A 20,721-nucleotide genomic window follows, 5' to 3' on the forward strand; every position below is an offset into this window, starting at 1 on the left:
GTAACAGTTTCTACCTCATCAAATTGTTGTGAGAATTAAGTCACATAATAGTTATAAAACAGTTCCTGGCATTTTTCAAAGACTGGAAAAGAAGAGGCTATTACATAATTGCTACACCATTATTGCTGCTGCTGTTAATGACACTATTATCTCCATTAGTATTATATCTTGCTACCTGGCTAAGAGACACATGAGAAAATAGAACAGTTTTAGAAAACAAGAAGTCTTTTTAAAGACGATAGTAGCATCACCAAGTCTAGAACGGGGGGAACCAGAAGTAGATTCCTCTTATGTTTTGCCACTAATCCAAGAGTGAACCCAAAGTGCAGAAATCAAAACCAAAATGTACCTGCCTTAGCTCAAGCTTTTATGCTTTAAGAACTGTACTGTGAGGCACCTGGATAACTCAGTTGGTTAAGCTTCTGACTCTTGATTTCAGCTCAGGTCATGGTCTCAAAGTTCATGAGTTCAAGCCCCACATTGGGCTCTGCGCTGACAGTGCAGAGCCTGTTTAGGATTCTGTCTCCTTCTCTCTCTGACCCTCCCCTCTCGCTCTCTATCTCTCTCTCTCTCAAAATAAAATAAAACATTGGGAAAAAAAAAAAAAAAAAAAAGAAAGAACTGAACTGTGCCTGGGTGGCTCAGTCAGTTAAGCATCCAACTTTGGCTCAGGTCATGATCTCACAGCTCATGAGTTCGAGCCCCACATCAGCCCAGGGCCTGAAGCCTGTTTCAGATTCTGTGTCTCCCTCTCTTATACTCTCTCTCTCTCTCAAAAATCAACAATAAGTTGGGGAGCCTGGGTGGCTCAGTCGGTTAAGCATCCAACTTTCACTTAGGTCATGATCTCACGGTTCGGTTAGTGAGTTTGAGCCCCGCGTCGGGCTCTGTGCTGACTGCCAGCTCAGAGCCTGGAGACCGTTTCAGAGTCTGTGACTCCCTCTCTCTCTGACCCTCCCCTGCTCACGCTGTCTCTCTCTCTCTCCTAGAAATAAATAAAACATTTTAAAAAATCAATAATAAGCATTTTAAAAATGAAAAAAAAAAAAAGAAATATACTATGGGCATGCCTGGCTGACTCAGTTGGTAGACCATGAGGCTCTTGATCTCAGGATCCTGAGTTTGAGTCCCACATTGGGTGGAGATTACTTAAAAAAAAATACTCTGGGTTCTTTAATGTACAGCAGGATTAAAGAACTTGGATTAAAGAAACGATTTTTATTTATTTTTTTAAACAGTTTTTAAATGTTTATTTATTTTTGAGAGAGAGACAGAGCATGAGCAGGAGAGGAGCACAGAGAAAGGGATACACAGAATCGAAACAGGCTCCAGGCTCTGAGCTGTCAGCACAGAGCCTGGCACGGGGCTCAAACCCATGAACTGCAAGATCATGACCTGAGCCAAAGTCGGACGCTTAACCAACTGAGCCACTCATGTGCCCCAAGAAACATTTTTAAAAAGAAGAAGCAATGTACTCTGGAGAATATCAAACATCTGCTAAGCATCAGGAGCAACTGACCCATCCTGAAAACCTCACATGACTTTCCAGACCAAGGATCCATTGGGGAAAATAAAACCAGCTGTTCCAATGTTTTGTCCCTCTCCCCAAGCCATACTAGAAAAGAATCCAAAAAAAAAAAAGAACATTCAGAAATGATCATGGCAAATCTAAGAAAGCTGACTGAAACAAAGCATGTTTTATGTGAGGAAAAGGAGAACAATTACTCCTAAACCCTTAAGTCTCTCAAGAAGTTGTCTCAAAAGGATATAAGAAATACAGTCAACTGCTGCAGTGTCCCAGCCTCCCATATGGCTGGCCTTTGAAGGTAGGGGACCAGTCAGACACTGCTTTCTCCTAGGTCTGGGAGGACCCTCGGGGTGGGGAGTCAGGGCTTGCTATAGAATAATCACTAGGAACTTCACAGAGTTACCACAGAAGAGTCAGCAGAAGAGATGAAGGTGGGGTGGCTGTGGTGACGGCTGATAGAGTCCTACCCAGCCCTCAAGTCCCCCAAGTCAAGACTTAGCTTAGTACTTCATGGAAAAGACAGATACCATCAGACAGGAACACCTACCTCTCCCCTCACCAAACCCATCAACCTCCCAACATGGGCTCTGGCATGGGCAGCCCTTCCTCCCATAAAATGGGTGAAAGGCTCAGTTCCCAGCTGGGTCCAGTGAGACTTAAGCCCCGGATCCCTTCCCATTCATCCTCTCAGAAACACAGCTCCAGCAACTGTCCCGTCTCTTTCCTGCATCATCTCCCTCTCCACTGGATCATCTCCAGCAGGACAAAACATGCTCTATCATCTCCCACTAAAAAAACCAGGACCCCCTGCCTCAAACCTACAACCTCTCTAACCCTCAGCTAATGTCTCAACCCCACTTCATAACAAAACTGCCTGAAAGATTCACCTATACTTATGGACTCCACTTCCATGCCCCTATTTTCTCTTCCACCTGCTCCCGTCAGGTATTGTCCCTTAAGCTCTGGGACCCCCTCATTCTACTGGATTTTCTCCTACCCTCTCTCTCCTTTGTTGGACCCACCTCTTTTCCCAACCTCTAAATGCCTCTATATCTCAAGGTTTAGGTCTTCTTTTCTGTCTCCACTCTCATCCAAAATGAGTTCAATTAATCTTGTGGCATTGAATATCACCTACAATACCCAAATATACCTCTTCAATCCTGTCTCTCTGGAGCATCGCACTAGTTGACACAGTCATACTTCAAATGTCAAAACAAGATCTCATGCTCTCCTCCACCCCAAAGCTGCTTCTCCCTCCAGCCCTCCCATCTCCATGATATGAGTACCATCCACTCAGGTACTCAAGCCTCTGGGAGTCATCTTTGACTTTTCTCTTTCTCTCACAGACTGCATCCAAATCATCAAGACTGAATCTGACCACTTCTCTTCCTCTCCGGTACTACACCCTCAGTCAAATCGTCATTAACTCTTGTCTGGACTATAGCAACAGCCTGCTACTACTATCCTGTCCCTACAGTTGCCCACCTACATATAGCCCACTCTACAGCAGGTAGAACGGTCTTTCTAAAAATGCAAATCAAATCACATTGCTCCCCTGCTTCAAACCCTCCAATAATTTCTCACTGGGCTTAGAATAAAGTTTAAAGCCCCTTACCTTGACTCTATACCATTTAGCTCTTTCCTATCTGTAACCTCTTCTCCTGCTACTTTCTCATTTGTTCACCACATTCCAGCCACACTAGCCTCTCCATTCTGCAAACTTGAACTTGAAGCCTTACAGCCTTTGCTTTAACAGAACTGATCATTTTATGGGGCGCCTGGGTGGTTCAGTTGGCTAGGTATGTGACTTCGGCTCAGGTCATGATCTCGCGGTTTGTGGGTTCAAGCCTCGCATCGAGTTCTGTGCTGACAGCTCCGAGCCTGGAGCCTGCTTTGGATTCTGTGTCTCCCTCTCTCTCTGCCCCTCCCCTGCTTGTGCTGTCTCCCTCTGTCTCTCAAAAATAAATAAACGTTAAAAAAATTTTTTTAAACAGAACTGGCTGTTCTCTTCTAGAAATACTTTGCCAGCTCATCAACACAAGGATGGCTCTTTCCTGTCGTCGAAACTTTACCTTAAACGTCACCTATTCACAAACACCACTGATCTCTCAATCCAACCACACCATTCAGTCACTTGATATCACATGATGTTATTTTAATTTTCTGCACAGAGATTACTACTGACATTATTCTTGTTTTGGGGGGAGGGGGTTGTTCTGTTTTGTTTTGTTTTTTGTTTTGTTTTGTTTTCCTTGTTGTCTGCTCCCTCTCTCCACTAGACTTCAGGCTCCATAAGCATCCAGACCTTGTCTGCCTCATTCACTTCTGCACTTCCAATGCCTAGAACAATGAGGAGCACACAAGGAGAAATCTAACAAAGATCAATAAATGCAATATGAGCCACACAGGCCCACTGACTGGGAGGGTCGAAGGTTCCAGCCAGCTCTCCAACTTCTCTCTCAAACACAGACGTGAGGCAGGACAGCAGCACCCCAGCCAGTCCCAGCGTTTACTTGTATAAATCTCATCCACCAGATTTTCAAACATCCTGCAAGAGCCCAAACCAGGAAAGGAAGATCCAGGATTTTCTGTGACCATCCGAGCTTCGACTATGCTGCTCCAATACTGACTAGCAGTGTTCTGAGTTGGTGAAGAAAGGAATTCTGACTCCAAGCCCCCAAAAGGCCACCGTCCAGACCTTGGCTAGTGCATTCATTCAGTAAACACAGATTTAACGAGTGCCTACTCTGTGCCAGGCACTGGGCAAAGGATCAAAAGCTGCTTCTGACCTCATGGAGCTGACTGGCGAGCACACAGAAGGTTAGAGAAACGGGGTAACACAGGTACACGCCCGGAGTGGGAAAGTAAGGGCCACACTGGTGCTTGTGGCTGGACGGCACCCTAGCCTACGGCCCCCCGATTTCATCTCTACAGACTCAGGTTTTGGGTAAACTGGCTAGTAGCGCAACGCTCGCGGGCTTTTTCGGAACAGCTACCGCTCGACTAGCGGAGACAAGAGTGACGGTCCCTACCGAGCCCCGGCTTTCGGAGACGCACAGCGCTCGAGGAATATTATTGGCTGATGAGCTCGCTCCCCACCCCCATCCCTCCCCCGCAGGCCCGCGCTCAGGATGGGGAGGGGGCTGAGGTTCCGACTCTCCACCACCATCCCAGAGAACGAAGTCGAAGCCAAAGCCCTCCCCACAACAGATCCCCATTCTCTCTCTCCCCGCTCCCCTCCCTCTCTACTCTCCACTCCCCAGCCCCAAGTTCTCTGACCCAAGGCCCAACTCCCCACCCCCGCCCACCCGGGTGGGGCACCTCCCGGCTCCGTGCGGCCCGAGACCCCAGCGGGGAGGCGTGTCCGGCCCCTCACACCCGGGTCCGAATCCCTCCCAGCTGTAGGACCAGGGGGTAGTTTGAGGCCCCCGCCCCCTCTGCCTGCGAGATTCTGGCCCCGCGCAGATTTGCGGACACCCCCCCCCCCCCCCCCCCCCCCCCCCCCCCCCCCACACAGCTCCAGCACACAAAACCTCAAGAGAGAACGGCCGCGGCGCTGTGCGCGCCAACTCGCCCGGGACCCGCGCGGGAGGCGGGAGCGCGCGGCGGGAACCCGTCGGACCTCGCTGCACAGGTGCGAGCCCGGCGCCGCGTCCGGGTAACTCACTCGATGAAGTAGCTGGCGCCCTCCTCGGTGAAGCCCTCCTCCCAGCCGCGGGGCAAGTCTGAGGAAATGCCAAAAAAAAAAAAAAAAAGTCAGGTCAAACTTGGGCCGCGCGGGCGCGCACCGCCCCCCCCCGAGTGCCGCCCCCCACCCCGCCTGCCCGGCGCCTACCTGAGCGGATCATGTGGCCCGAGTTGACGGGCTCCCCGGTGCGCGGGTGCAGCCAGGTCGTGCGGCGGAGCTCGTCACTGCGCGAGAGAGGTGCACCTGTTAGCGCCGCCGCCGCTCTGGGGGCGCCCGCCCGGCCCCGCACCCCGCCCGGCCCCGCGCCCCCGCCAGCTTGCCCGCTTGCCCGCGCCGCACTTGATGAAGAAGACGCGGCCGTCCCGGCACACGCCGTAGGACCAGTGCTCAGGTAAAGTGTCCCGCCCGACCGCCGCCGCCATGTTCGCCGAGCGCGGATCCGCCGCGGCCGCCGCGGGGCGGGGGAGAGGGGGCGGGGGAGGGGGCGGCGCGGGCGGCGGGCCGGCGGGCTCGGCCTGCGCGGGCCCCGGCGGCGACCCGGGGCGCTCCATCGCGGCGCGCGGCCACGTCCCGGGAGTCCCGAGTTACCGCGCGGCCGCCGAAGTTCGCCGCCGCACCCGCCGACCCGAGCGCGGTGGCCGCGGCCTTTGTCCCCGCGCCTTCCCCGCCCCCAGCCCGCCGGCCCGGGCGCGCCCGCCGCGCGCCCCTTGGCCCCTGAGGCCCCGAGACCCGGGCGGGGCCAAGGGCCGCTGTTGGAGCGCCTCGGCAAACTCCGGAAACAAGGTGCACCCCGAAAGCTCCAGTAAACCCCACCCGACTTCCACGACAAATCTTCAGCCTCCAGGAACTTCTGGAGTTCTTTCTGAACCGTGTAAATCTAAACAGGTTCCATCCATATTCCGAGCCTCGGTGTGTTCCTTCCTCTGTAAAATAAAGTCGGTAGTAAGTACCACAGGAGATTGCTGTGCAGCTTGCGTGAAGTTACTGTGGTGTAAAGTGACTAACTGAACCCTGGCCCGAAGCAGGTGCTCTGTTAACGCCAGGCCAGGCATGATTTCATTTTCCCAAGTTTGCAGCTGGGGTATGAAGCAGGAGAGTGCAGGTTCTCTCCTCACACACCTCCCACACACACAGCCCCAAAGTTACAGGGATCTTAGGCTTCTGCCTTCCAATTCCTGTCAAGGACAGAAAGAAAGACGACACTGTGGACCTGGCTGCATCTCGTGTATCTTTAGAAGAGCAGACCCTCCAGTCTGGGCCTTGAGTGGGGGCTCTGGGAAATTCTTAACATGGCTGGAGCCTTCTCATAGTCAAGTGTATGCTGGAAACTCAGCTCCTGGGGCCTCTTTTGGACCCTTTTCCACCTCCCTTCTATATTCCATTACTTGTGTCCACTTAATTGATATTCTTATGCATGTGTGTGTGTTTATTGCCTTGTATGTTGTATATTAACCCCCCCCACACACACACACACAAATGTCAGCTGGATGAGAGGAGGGACCTTGCCCTGTCTCATATACTGCCATATTCCCAGTGCTTAGAACAGTGCCTGGCTCCTGTGTGAATTCAATGAACACTGAAAAGGGGCATAAAACCCTTTCCACACTGACACCCCTCGCTGAGCATGGACGGAGAGGAAGCTGGGCTCTAGGAGATGTTAAGGAGAACCTTCAAGCGATATAGGCTGCAGTTGGTGGAAAGAGGAAACTGTACGTAGTATGGGCACTGTTATTCAGACAGGCATCCCAGACAGGTGGAAATCAGTTGGCCCCAAGGACTGGTCAAGTTTGACTGAGAAGAGAGCACCCCAGAGGGGAAGGATGGGAGAGCAAACACAGGCTCGTGGGAAGGATATAGGATGTTGAGATCATAAAGGTTCCCTTCCTTGAGACAGACAGTGGTATTGGGGAAGGAGGCTAGTATGAGTTGTAAGGACGGAGTTGGGGGGGCACCTGGCTGGCTCAGTTGGTGGAATGTGTGGCTCTTGACCTCAGGGTCATGGGTTTGAACCCCACAATGAGTATAGAAATTGCTTAAATAAATTTAAAAAATTTAAATTTCTTTTTTTTTTTTTTTTATTTATTTCTAGGAGAGAGAGAGAGGGACAGCATGAGCAGGGGAGGGTCAGAGAGAGAGGGAGTCACAGACTGAAACAGGCTCCAGGCTCTGAGCTGGCAGTCAGCACAGAGCCCGACGCGGGGCCCGAACCCACGACCCGCGAGATCATGACCCAAGTGAAAGTCGGACGTTTAACCCACTAAGCCACCCAGGCGCNAACCGACTAAGCCACCCAGGCGCCCCAAAAAATGTAAATTTCTAAAGAAAGAAAGGGTTGGTGTGATTGTGGAGAATACTAAACACCTGTCTGAGAGGAGCTCTTGCCTTTGAGGAGGTGCTTGAGCAAATGATAAGAAAGTTGTGTTTTTATTCTTATTTTTTAAGTTTATTTACTTAAAAAATTTTTAATGTTTTATTTATTTCTGAGAGAGAGAGACAGCTGAGCAGGGTAGGGTCAAAAGGGAGGGAGACACAGAATCCAAAGCAGGCTCCAGGCTCTGAGCTGGCAGTCAACACAGAGCCTGACGCGTGGCTCAAACACATGAACTGTGAGGTCATGACCTGAGCCGAAGTCGGACGCTTAACCGACTGGGCCACCCAGGCACCCCAAGTTTATTTACTTTTTTGAGATAGAGCACAAACAGTTGAGGGGCAGAGAAGGGGAGACAGAATCCCAAGCAGGCTCCACACCATCAATGCAGAGCCTGATGCAGGACTCAAACTCACAAAATGTGAGATCATGACCTGAGCCAAGATCAAGAGTCGGATACTTAACTGACTGAGTCACCCAGGTACCCAGTTGTGTTTTTATTCTTAAATATTAATTTAAAATAATAATAGGCAAAATATATGAACACAGTTCACAGATAATACAAGTGGTTTCAAACAAATGAAAAGATATTCAATCACCTCATAAGAAGAGAAATGCAGATTAAAATTAAAGTAAGATACTATTTTTTTAAATGTTTATTTGAGAGAGAGAGAGAGAGAGAGAAAACAAGTGGGGGAGGGGCAGAGAGAGAGAGGGAGAGAGACAGAATTCTAAGCAGGCTTCATGCTGACACCACAGAGCCCAATGTAGGGCTCAATCTCACAAACCATGAAATCATGACCTGAGCCAAAATCAAGGGCTGGACGTTTAACCAACTGAGACACCCAGGAACCCCAAGATAGTGTTTTTTTAGATACCAGATCGGCAAAATTGTGCACTGTAGAGAAATATATTCTTATTCGTTATTAGTGGGACTATAAAATGGTTGTCTCTTTGAAGACAATTTGGCAAAAGCTATTACAATTTAAATGCATATTATCTTTTGAGCTAGCAATTCCTCTGCTAGAAATTTATCTTACATTAGTGCTCACACAGAGACACAAAGACTTGTGTACCATAGTATTCACTGTAGTGTTGTCAATAGTTACAAAAGACTGGATACAACCTAAAATGTCTATCAAAAAAGAACTGGTTCATATGGTGATGGATGTTATCTAGACCTTATGGTGATATTTTGCAACATATACAAATATTGAATCATTATGTTGTACACCTGAAACTAATATAATGTTATGTGTCAATTATGCCTCAATTTAAATAGAAAATAATGATTAATTAAATTATGTCATATTCAGGGTGCCTGGGTGGCTCAGTCAGTTGAGCATCCAACTTTGCTGAGGTCATGATCTCATGGTTTGTGGGTTTGAGCCCTGCATCAGGCTGTGCTGATGGCTCAGAGCCTGGAGCCTGCTTTGTATCCTGTGTCTCCCTCTCTCTTTGCATCTCCTTTGCTCATGCTCTCTCTCTTTCTCTGTTTCTCAAAAGTAAAAATAAAAAAACATTAAAAAATTTTTTAATTATGCCATACTCTTACAGTGGGATGCTATACAGCTGTTAAAAAGAATGAACTAGACATTTATGTACAGATATGGAATGGCCTCCAAGATACTAAGTGGAATGCAAGATGCAGAACTGAGTATATGGCATACTACTATTAATATATCAGGGAACATCATGACTGAATAAGATATCCCTTGTTTGTGGACCCACACCCCAACAACAATAATTTTGTATTTATCCATGGACAAAAGTGCTTTGTGGGAGCTGTGGGATTCAGCATCATAGGTCAGGGGACCTGGGAAAAATCTCGCCCACATGTTGCATTGGGCAATGGGCATACAAACCTTGGTCCCACTGTGGACCCTGCAGTGGCCCATGAATCGACTCCCACCCCTCTCAGCCACAGTCCAGGTGCCCCTGGAAAACAGCATCTTACACAATCACTTATGGCTGAGAGAGGTCTTTTTATAAGTCCAGGTTTCCAGTGAAGAAGTTCCAGCAAACAGCTGGAGGAAAAACAAAAGTTTAGATGCATTGTAAAGGCAGCTATTAAAGACTAGAGGAGGTGACTGCTCTTTCAAAGATGGAGACAGCAAGATAAAATTTCAAGGAATGTGAAACATGTATCACAATCATCTCTCAGTAACCAGTCTCGACATGGAGTCTTTCAGTCTCAATCATCAGTCTCAATCATCTTTAAGTTTCAACATGAAGACCTGCAATTGACCCAGCAGATAATTTGAAATACCTGTTTTAAGGAAATTCAATGAGCTACAGGAAAACACAGAAAGACAATTCAATGAAATCAAGAAAACAATACATGAACAAAATAAGTTTAACAAAGAGATAGAAATGGTTAAAAAAAAAAGAACAAAAATTCTAGAGCTGGAGAATACAGTGAATGAAATGAAATCTGCAATAGACATCATCAACAATAGGATAGATTGGAAAGAATCTATTAGAAGATAGGAACTTTGAAATTATCCAGTCAGAGGAGAACAAAGAAAAAAGGATGAAAAGGAGTGAAGACAGCCTACGTGAGTTATGGCAAACCATCAAAAGCAATAATTTATGAATTATGGAGTTCCAGAGTGAGTAGGGGGGAGAAAGCTTATTTAAAGAAATAAAGGCTGGGGTGCCTGGGTGGCTCAGTTGGTTAAGTGTTTGCCTCTTGATTTTGGCTCAGGTCATGATCTCATCCTTGTGAGTTCAAGCCCTCCATTGGGCTCTTCACTGACAACACAGAGCCTTCTTGGGATTCTCTTTCTCCCTCTCTGTCTCTCCTGTGCTCATGCACTCACTCTCTCTCTCTCTCAAAATAAAGAAAGAAAAGAAAAGAAATAATAGTTGAGAACTGCCCAAATCTGGCGAAAGGTTTGGATATCCAAGTTCAAGAAGCTCACAGGTCACCAAACAAACTCAAATTCTCTCCAAGACATATTATAATACAGTTGTCAAAAATCAAAGTTAAAAAAGGAATCTTAAAAGCAGGAAGAGAAAAAAAGCTTGTAACATACAAGGAACCTCTCCCATAAGGCAATCATCATCTCTCAGCAGAAACCTCACAGCCTCAGAGTGAATTAGATGATATATTCAAACTGCTAAAAGAAAAAAAAAACCTCTGCCAACCAAGAATACTCTGTTTGGCAAAGTTATCCTTCAGAAGTGAAAAAAAAAAAGAATTTTTCAGAAAAACAAGCTAAAGGAGTCTGTCACTGCTAGACCTGCCTTACAAGAAATGCTGAAAGGAGTTCTTTAAACTAAAATGAAAGGATATTGATTAGAAACAACAGCAACAACAAAGCACATCAGTAGATGAATGAATAAAGAAGTTGTGAGATATATATATCTCACAGTTGTGAGATACAGATACCTGCATGAGAACATAGATACATATATTCTCATATATATATAGTGATATATGAGATATATACCTACAAATGAGAATAATATTCAGTCATGCAGGAGAAGGAAATCCTGCCACTCGTGACAACAAGGATATACTTTGAGGGTGTTATGCTAAGTGAAATAAGTCAGAGAAAGATAAATACTGTGTGATATCACTTACATGCAGAATCTAAACTCATAACTGAACTCATAGAAACAGAGTAGAATGCTGAATGCCAGAGGGTAGGAGATACAGGGAGATGTTTATTAAAGGGGACAAACATCCAGTTTTAAGTTCTGGGGAATCTAATATACAGCATGATGATCATAGTTAACAATACTGTATTATATACGTGAAAGTTGCGATGAGACTAAATTTTAAATGTTCTCACCACAAAAAAGTAATTATGTAAGGTGACAGAGCTATTAACTAATGCTACTGTAGTAATCATTTCACAATATGTAAGTATGAAATCAACATGCTGTACTCGTTAAACGTATACAGTGTTATATGTCAACTTTATCTAAATAAAACTCTTATATAAATACAAATATATATAGACCCTAAATGAAAACAATAAGAACAGGTAAGGTGATTGTTGCAGTGATAGCAATGGGAAGAGACTTACTTTTCCTTGTGTTCCTTTTTGTACTGGTTGATATTTTTACCACTTAAAACATATATGTAGAATTGGCCGTGAGCAGAGCTTGAAGTGGCTGAGGCCTGTTGGCAGGGCTTTGGAGATGGACAGCCAGATTCTTTAAGATGACTACCTGGCGGCTTTCCTACCTGCCTGTGAGAACCCCCCAGCATGAATTCCTCCTCAGGAGATAGTAAACCATACAGACAAGAGCAATGAGCTGAAACACAGTTTCTGCCCCCAATCTTCACACTGAAGAAGCCCCCTGGAGCTCAGTCAGGATTTAACATCCAAGGACGAAAAGCCTCCCAGCTAGGTGACTTCATTTTCAAGGTGATTCCTGACTTTGATGCACATTGAAAAGGACTTCAGAAAAGAGACCAAACCCTAGGTGTGAAGGGTGTGGATTTCCAAGATCTGTTGAGATCCTGAGGACAGCCAGCAAAATCATCATACACATCTGCTTCTCTCTGTACATGTATCATCACCAGAAGGAGAGGACTGTGCGCTGGAGAGTTGCAACCCACAGCCCTCCACTTGGAATCTTCTGGGGAAAAGCTGGCAAGGCCCCATGGCAACCATTTGGGAAACTACTCTCAGCTCATCCCTGGCAGAGTGGAGTGGGGAGAATGAGGCGAGAGTGAGACCCTGCACTGAGCCAGCTAACCAGATGCATCATCCAAAACTGTACTTTTAGTGCCCTAGTTTTCTAAGTGAGCTTCTTTCCGTGGATGGAGACGGATGATGATGTCTAGGTACAGCCTAGCCTGTGGAGAACCCTGCTAGGAAAGGCGAGTGGCATTTACTGAATACCATGTTTTAGGCATTTACACATATGTCGTATCATTTCCATTAGAGTATAGAAATCAGTAGAAAAAAGAATCTTGAGGCCTTTCATCCAATCTGCCTGGCCACCTCCTCCCATCTTTATATTACCAGTCTCGTATACTTTGGAGATTCCAGTGAGACCCTGTCCCCCCTTCTTCTTCCTTCTCCTATTCTCTACTCCTGCCAAAAGTAAAATGCAACATTGAAAGGAAAAAAATATATGTATACTTAAGAATAAAATAATGTAATTCATCAAGAAAGCTGATAAGAAATACTGTGAAATTATTTCAAAAAATGCCAAAAGATGTATTTGATAAAACCATCACTATTTTTATTTATTTTTTTAATGAATCATGTTTTTTTTTAATTTTTTAATTTTTTTTCTTATTTATTTCTGAGAATATGAGAGAGAGTGAGAGAGAGAGCATGAGCAGGGGAGGATCAGAGAGAGAGGGAGACACAGAATCTGAAGCAGGCTCCAGGCTCTGAGCTGGCTGTCAGCACAGAGCCCGACGCGGGGCTCGATCCCACAAACTGTGAGATCATGACCTGAGCCGAAGTCGGACGCTTAACCGACTGAGCCACCCAGGTGCCCGATTCTAACATAATTTTAATAATAGTGATGGTTTGGGGCCCTTGGGTGGCTCAGTCGGTTAAGCGTCCGACTTCGGCTCAGGTCATGATCTCACAGTTTGTGGGATCGAGCCCCGCGTCGGGCTCTGTGCTGACAGCCAGCTCAGAGCCTGGAGCCTGCTTCAGATTCTGTGTCTCCCTCTCTCTCTGATCCTCCCCTGCTCATGCTCTCTCTCTCACTCTCTCTCTCTCTCAGAAATGAATAAAAAACATTTTAAAAAATTATGTTAGAATCTAAAATTAAAAATAGTGACAGTATCAAATGCTAGTGAATATGCAGAGAAACTGTATCTCTCACACTTTGCCAGTGGGAATGTGACATGGTATAGCCATCCTGGAAAATAGTTTGGCAATTACTTTTTTTCTTAATTTTTATTATTATTTTTTTAAATTAATGTTTATTCTTTAGAGAGAGAGACAGAGTGCAAGCAGGAGAGGGGCAGAGATAGAGGGAGACACAGAATCCGAAGCAGGCTCCAGGCTCTGAGTTATCAGCACAGAGCCCAACACGTGGCTTGAATCCATAGATGGTGAGATCATGACCTGAGCCGAAGTCGGATGCTTAACCAACTGAGCCACCTGGGCACCCCTGACAATTTCTTTAAAAAATAAACATTCAGTTACCAGCATGGTAACCACACATGGTTACCAGTATGACCCAGCAATCCTGGACATTTATCCCAGAGAAATGAAGCATATGTCCTTGTAAAAACTTCAGTGTGATTGTTCAGAGCACGTTTTTGTAATAAACAAAAACTGGAAACAAAATGTTCTTCTATAATAAGTGAATGGTTTGAAAAACTGTGGTACAGTGCCCACTTTGGCAGCACATGTACTAAAATTTGAACAATACAGAGAAGATTAACGTGGTCCCTGCACAAGGGGGACATGCAAATTCATGAAGTCTTCCATATTTAAAAAACAACACAAAACAAAACAAAACCTGTTACACCTGTACCCTGGAATACTGCTTGGTAATGAAAAGGAACAAACTATCGATACAACAACTTGAATAGACCTCCAGGCATTATGCTGAAAGAGCCAATTTGAAAAGGTTACATATTATTGATACCATCACATTTTTCAAAATAAAAAAATAGAGATGGAGAACTGATTAGTGGTTGTCAGGGGCTAGGGATGGTAGTGGGGAGGGGAAAGATGACCATAAAGGAATGGCATGGGGGAGGTCTTTGTAGGGATGAAACAGTTCTGTATCTTGCTTGCAATGGTGGCTACACAAATGAATAAAATAACTATAGAAGTAGGCACACACATTGTATCAATGTCAGCTTTCTGCTTTTGCTATTGTCCGTGTAGTTACATAAGATGTAACCATTGGGGAACTGGGTGGAAAGTAAACAGAGACCTCTCTACTGTCTTTGCAAAATTCTGTGAATCTATAATTATCTCAAAATAAATATTTTTTAAAAAGCATTAGGTAACTACAAATAACCAAATGTTTCTTTTGAGAGTATCTCTCTCAGGTATTTAGAAACATTCTTTAACAATAAAACATTTAAAGACATTCTCATTAAAATAAGAAAAGGGGCACTTGGGTGGCTCAGTCAGTTAAGCATGGACTCTTGATTTCCACTCAGGTCATGATCTCAGGTTCATGAGATTGAGCCCTGAGTCAGGAACTTCCAGCACAGAGCCTGCTTGGGATTCTTTTTCTCTTTCCTCTCTCTGCCCTACACCCCCGTTCATGCACACACACATGGTCTCTCTCTGTCAAAATAAATAAATAAACATTAAAAATTAATAAAATAAAATAAGAAACCTTAAAGAAAAAAAAACCATATCTATAGTGATGCTATTATTTAATATTGTTTTAGAAGTTTTTGACAAGGGGCACCTTGGTGGCACAATCAGTTGAGTGTCCAACTTCAGCTCAGGTCATGATCTCACAGCTGGTGAGTTCGAGCCTTTAGTTGGGCTCTGTGCTGACAGCTCAGAGCCTGGAGCCTCCTTTGGATTTTGTATCTCCCTCTCTCTCTGCCCTCCCCTGCTTGTGTTCTGTCTCTCTCTCTCTCTCTCAAAATAAATAAACAATAAAAAAATTTTTAATAAAAATAAGTTTTTGCCAATACATTAAGATCCGAAACAGAAGTAAAAGATTTAAGTATTAGGAAGGAAATAAAATTATCTTTATTTGTATACAATATACCATGATCCTTTAAATGTGGAAAACAACTTCAAACTCTTAGAATTAATAAGGGAATTCAGAACCAAGATAATGTCACAAGATCAATACTTTGATCAGCAGTCACTGAACTCTTCTCCCTTATGATAGTAGCAAATATATAAACAACATAGGAATAAAACTAATGAAAAAACATATGTAAAACATATTTAACCTATATGATCAAAAACTGAAAAGCTTTACTGAGAGATAGTGAATATTATGATTTTATTTCAAATTTAAACATAAATGTAAAAATAAATAAATAAAAGCAATTTCTGCATTCTAAGGGTCTTGGTAAGATTTAGAAATTCTTGCAATTACTAGTAATATTATTCAATGAATTTTAAGCAAAAATATTTATGTTGTAGAGTCTAGCTCTGTACTACTCAAAGTGGTAGCCATTGGCCCCATGAATTATGGCTAATCTATACTGTCTGAATTGCTATGTGTTCTAAATAGAAAAAGCATATCAGATTTTGAAGATTTAGTGTAAAATATTTAAAATATCTAATTCATAATTGTGTTGATTACATGTTGAAATAATATTTTGGAAGTTTTGGGTTATGTAAAATACATTATCAGAATAGTGGTTCCTACAAAATTTTAAGTTACATATATTTGCTCACCTTTGTGACTCACTTTATATTTCAGTCAGACAGCACTGTTACAGCTTTTTTATTTCACACTTTCATGTACCTATAGACCTTACTGGCCATTAAAATTACTTGTGAGCTTTAAAAGGAAAAAAGCCTGGGCCATACCCTAAGAAATTCAATTGGTGTTGGTAATATTGGTATGGTCTTAAATCTCCCTAGGTGATTCTAATGTACTCCCAAGGTTAATAACCACCACTATTGACCTCAGGCTATCAACCCCTGAAGGATTCTTTTTCACGTTTATCATTTCATACAATTAAGACAGGTACCCGGCAGGCTAAGAAGTAACATTTGAATCTGAGAGCACAGATGTGGTGCTGGTTCCATTCTGGATGGATACCTCATGTGGCTGATCAAAACAAGATGTGAATTTTCCCCAGCCTATGGCATGATCATGGCAAAAATTTCAGTTTATAAAAACAAAGTACAGTAATTCTTTTTTTTTTTTTTAAAGCTTTAAAGCACAGTTACTAATATTTGAGCTGGTTCTGAGCAGATAGAATTTATGATGGATTTAAAACACAGAGGTTTGTGTGCTTTCTTCCCTTTCTGATCACAGTATCTCTAGGAGGTGGGCAGGGCAAGCGTTTTTATCCTCATTTTTAGAGGAAGACACTGAGGCCCACCCACAGAGGGCAAGTGGGTTGCCTAAGATTGTGTGACTAGGTACATAACATAGTCTAGACTGGGAAACACCTTTCAACACCTGTCCAAGGCCCTCTGTTTCCAATGTATTTATCTTAGGACAAATCACTACGACCTATGATAAAAGGAGCTTTTGTCCAGAGGTTCTTTCCCTTAATCGGCCCTAGCGAAGGACTTCAGTTTATACTAGATACCCCTGCTGATGTACATGGTACTAAGCCAACATCTTAAAAGCAAAATAGTTCATGCTCAAAGATGAATCAAAATGTGATTCAGTCAACCAAACATGTGCCCCCAAAATTTCAGCTTCCAGGTAACCAAGAATGCATTATCTTCCTGTAAAAAGTCTGCATTACTCTACAGGAGACAGCATGGCGTGAGAGAAGAGCATGGACTCTGGGGGCTCTCAGACCTGCAGGTGACTCCAAGTGCCAGCCCTCACTAGGCTGTGCATCCTGGGCATGGCTCGTCTCTCATTTCCTGAACATCTACTGGCAAGAGACACAACAGAATCCTAGGCTTCAAGTGGAGCACACACCATGGCCCCTCCCCTCAAGAATTCTCAGGATGTGGGAGAAGTGTGTCCTATAAATCCCAGAAGAACAGAGCTGCTCTGGAGCAGCTGGGCAGCATCACAGGAGCCTGAAGGTGATGGCTCAGGGAAATAAATAGAGATACATAGAGAAAGAGAAAGCAAACGTGGCAAAAAGTTAACAATTGGTGAATCTAGAAATATGGAGATTCATTGTATATCTTGCAACTTTTCTATAAATTGGAACATTTTCAAAATAAAAAGCTGGGGTAGAAAAGTTTAAAAAAAAACAAATATTAAATACTAAAATATTTAGCAATAAGCTAATGAGAAATGTGAAAGTTTAATACAGAGAAAACCCCTATATATTACTAAGGTTTATAAAACCTGAATAAATGGGAGAGACATACCTTGAGGAGGAGGACATCAAATGGGGTGGATAGGAATAAGAGATCCAAGACTGAATTATGTACCCCCAAAATTTGTATATTGAAACCCTAATCCCTAATGTGACTATTCAGAGATCGGGTCTTTAAAGAAGTAATTAATATTAAATGGGGTCATAGGGTGAGGCCCTAATCCATTAGGACTGGTGTCTTTGTAAGAAGAGGAAGAGAGACCAGAGGGCTGATTCCCTCCTCCTTCCACTCCCCTCCCCCCTCCATATCCCCATCTCCCTATTTCCCTCTCTCCACCTGTTCACAGGCACAGAGGAAAGACGTGTGAGGACTCATGGAGAAGACAGCCATCTGCAAACCAGGAGGAGAGACCTCACCAGAAACTAACCCTGCTGGCACCTGGACCTGGGAGTTCCAGCTTCCAGACTGTGGGAGAATAACAGCCTGAGTTACTTTGTTGTTGCAGCCTGGGTGGACTAAGACAACAAGTGCTGTATCCAAGTTCAAAGTCACAAGATGAGGGCATGGTGGAGCCTCGATTTGTACCTAGAACAGTTTGGACCCTCCCCCCATGTAGAGATTGTGTGAGTCAGGTCAGTGGGATCAGAAATGCCCATGGAGGCACCTGGCTGGCTCAGTCAAAAGAACAAACAACTCTTGATCTCTGGGTTGTGTGTGAGTTTGTGCCCTACTTTGGGTATAAAGATAACTAAAAAATTAAGTGTCCGACTTTGCCGCAAGTCATGATCTCCTGGTTGGTGAGTTCAGGCCACGTTGGGCTCAGAGCCTGGACACAGAGCCTGGAGCCTGCTTCAGATTCTGTGTCTCCCTCCCTCTCAAAAAAAAAATATTAAAAAGATTTTTTTAAAAAAAGAAAGAAAAGAAATGCACACAGCAGTTTGTACCCTGATTATGGTAGTCTATGTGAAGCCTCAAGTTCTGCATTTTAATAAGTGACATACCCACCAGGTGATTGTGTTGAAGGTGGTCCCACACCACACTTTGAGAAATGCCACTCTACTTTCATCCTGGAGGTTCAGAGAGATGCAGCAGGGAGCAAGTGATCCTCAAAGGAAATGCATATACAGCTTCTACAAAGATAAGCAAAATGAAACAAACAAACCACTATTAGCCTCTGAGAAAGAGTTTTGAGGGTCTGGTATGAGAGGGAGACTTATTTTTTTATTTTTGTTTTATTTCATATTTTTTAACCTTAAGAAAGTATAGTAAAACCTTGAATTGCGAATAACTTGTTCTGCGAGTGTTCTGCAAGACAAGCAAACATTTCTAATAAACTTTAAAAAAAATTTTAACATTTATTTATTTTTAAGAGATACAGAGAGACAGAGCACAAGTAGAGGACGGGAAGAGAGAGAGAGGGAAACAGAATCTGAAGCAGGGTCCAAGCTCTGAGCTGTCAGCACAGAGCCTGACGCAGGGCTCGAACTCAGAAACTGCGAGATCATGGCCTGAGCCGAAGTTGGACACTTAACCAACTGAGCCACCCAGGCGCCCCTCTAATAAACTTTAACTTGAAAAATGAGTGATGTCTTGCATAGACCAATGGAACAGAATTGAGAACTCAGAAGTGGACCCAAAAGTATACAGCCAACTGATCTTTGACAAAGCAGGAAAGAATATCCAATGGAAAAAAGACAGCCTTTTTAACAGATGGTGTTGGGAGAACTGGACAGCAACATGCAGAAGAATGAAACTAGATCATTTTCTCACACCATGCACAAAAATCAACTCAAAATGGATAAAGGACCTGAACGTGAGACAGGAAACTATCAACACCCTAGAGGAGAAAGCAGGAAACAACCTCCTTGACCTCCACCGCAGCAACTTCTTACTTGACACATCCCCAAAAGCAAGGGAATCAAGAGCAAAAATAAACTGTTGGGACCTCATCAAGATTAAAAGCTTCTGCACAGCCAAGGAAACAACCCAGAAAATTAATAGGCAACCAACGGAATGGGAAAAGATAGTTGCAAATGACATATCAGATAAAGGGTTAATATCCAGAATCTATAAGGAACTCACCAAACTACACGCCCGAAAAACAAACAACCCAGTGAAGAAATGGGCAGAAGACATGAACAGACACTTCTCCAAAGAGGACATCCAGATGGCCAACAGACACATGAAACGATGCTCAGCATCCCTCCTCATCAGGGAAATACAAATCAAAACCACACTGAGATACCACCTCACACCAGTCAGAGTGGCTAAAATGAGCAAATCAGAGAACTCTAGATGCTGGCGAGGATGTGGAGAAACGGGCACCCTCCTACACTGTTGGTGGGAATGTAAACTGGTACAGCCCCTCTGGAAAACAGTGTGGAGGTTCCTCAGGAAACTAACAATAGAACTCCCTTATGACCCAGCAATAGCACTGCTAGGAATTTACCCAAGGGATACAGAAATGCTGAGGCATAGGAGCACATGTACCCCAATGTTCATAGCAGCACTCTCCACAATAGCTAAAACATGGAAAGAGCCTAAGTGTCATCAACAGACGAATGGATCAAGAAGATGTGGTTTATCTATACCATGGAATACTACATGGCAATGAGAAAGAAGGAAATCTGGCCATGTGTAGCAACATGGATGGACCTTGAGGGTGTTATGCTGAGCGAAATAAGTCAGGCAGAGAAGGACAAATATCATATGTTTGCACGTATAGGAGGATTAGGAGGAACTTGACGGAGGAACAAGGGGGAGAAGAAGGGTGGAAATGGTGGGGGAAAGGGAGAGAGGCAAACCATGAAAGACTCTTGAATGCTGAGAAAAACTGAGGACTGATGGATGTGGGGGGGAGGGGGGTTGGGCATGGAGGAGGGCACTTTGGGGATGAGCACTGAGTGTTATGTAGAAACTAATTTGACAATAAACTATTTGTAAAAAAAAAAGAAAAGAAAAGAAAAATGAGTGATGTCTTGCAATATGACTGTTGTCGAATGTCACATGATCAAGAACAACTAAGCCAATGGTTCTTGAAATTTGCTTTGATATACAAGTACTTTGGATTACAAGCATGTTTCAGGAATGAATTATGCAAGGTTTTTATTATTTTTCAAGAAAAAAACTACATCGGGCTCTGTGCTGACAGCTCAGAGCCTGGAGCCTGCTTCAGATTCTGTGTCTCCCTCTCTCTTCTCCTCCCTGCTTGTGCTCTGTCTCTCAAAAATGAATAAAATTAAAAAAAAAA

General features: G+C 44.1%; 1 protein-coding gene, 1 non-coding gene and 1 pseudogene across 8 annotated transcripts in view; 2 read left to right on the plus strand and 1 right to left on the minus strand.

Annotated features, from left to right (window-relative positions):
- Positions 1 to 5,672, minus strand: part of PLEKHA7 (pleckstrin homology domain containing A7) — a 224,223-nt gene extending 218,551 nt beyond the window's left edge. For 4 of the 7 annotated variants that reach the window (XM_039236764.1, XM_039236775.1, XM_039236763.1 and 1 more), the window contains exons 1-3: positions 5,556 to 5,672; positions 5,364 to 5,440; positions 5,196 to 5,253 (exon numbers count right to left, since the gene is read on the minus strand). In XM_039236764.1, the coding sequence (XP_039092695.1) occupies positions 5,196 to 5,253; positions 5,364 to 5,440; positions 5,556 to 5,638 (218 nt within the window). In that variant the 5' untranslated portion in view covers positions 5,639 to 5,672. The remainder of the gene's footprint in view (positions 1 to 5,195; positions 5,254 to 5,363; positions 5,441 to 5,555) is intronic. The other 3 variants (XM_039236770.1, XM_039236767.1, XM_039236765.1) reach the window with 1 other exon arrangement.
- Positions 5,673 to 11,736: 6,064 nt separating this feature from the next.
- On the plus strand, positions 11,737 to 12,277 carry LOC120234775 (annotated as a pseudogene).
- Positions 12,278 to 13,905: 1,628 nt separating this feature from the next.
- On the plus strand, positions 13,906 to 14,012 carry LOC120234816. Its single transcript, XR_005529205.1, has one exon. It is a non-coding gene; the product is annotated as a U6 spliceosomal RNA (small nuclear RNA).
- Positions 14,013 to 20,721: the final 6,709 nt, after the last annotated feature.

This window comes from Hyaena hyaena, unplaced genomic scaffold (assembly GCF_003009895.1).
Source record: "Hyaena hyaena isolate Hyena2069 unplaced genomic scaffold, ASM300989v1 scaffold_116, whole genome shotgun sequence".
In the NCBI taxonomy this organism is placed as follows: domain Eukaryota; kingdom Metazoa; phylum Chordata; class Mammalia; order Carnivora; family Hyaenidae; genus Hyaena; species Hyaena hyaena.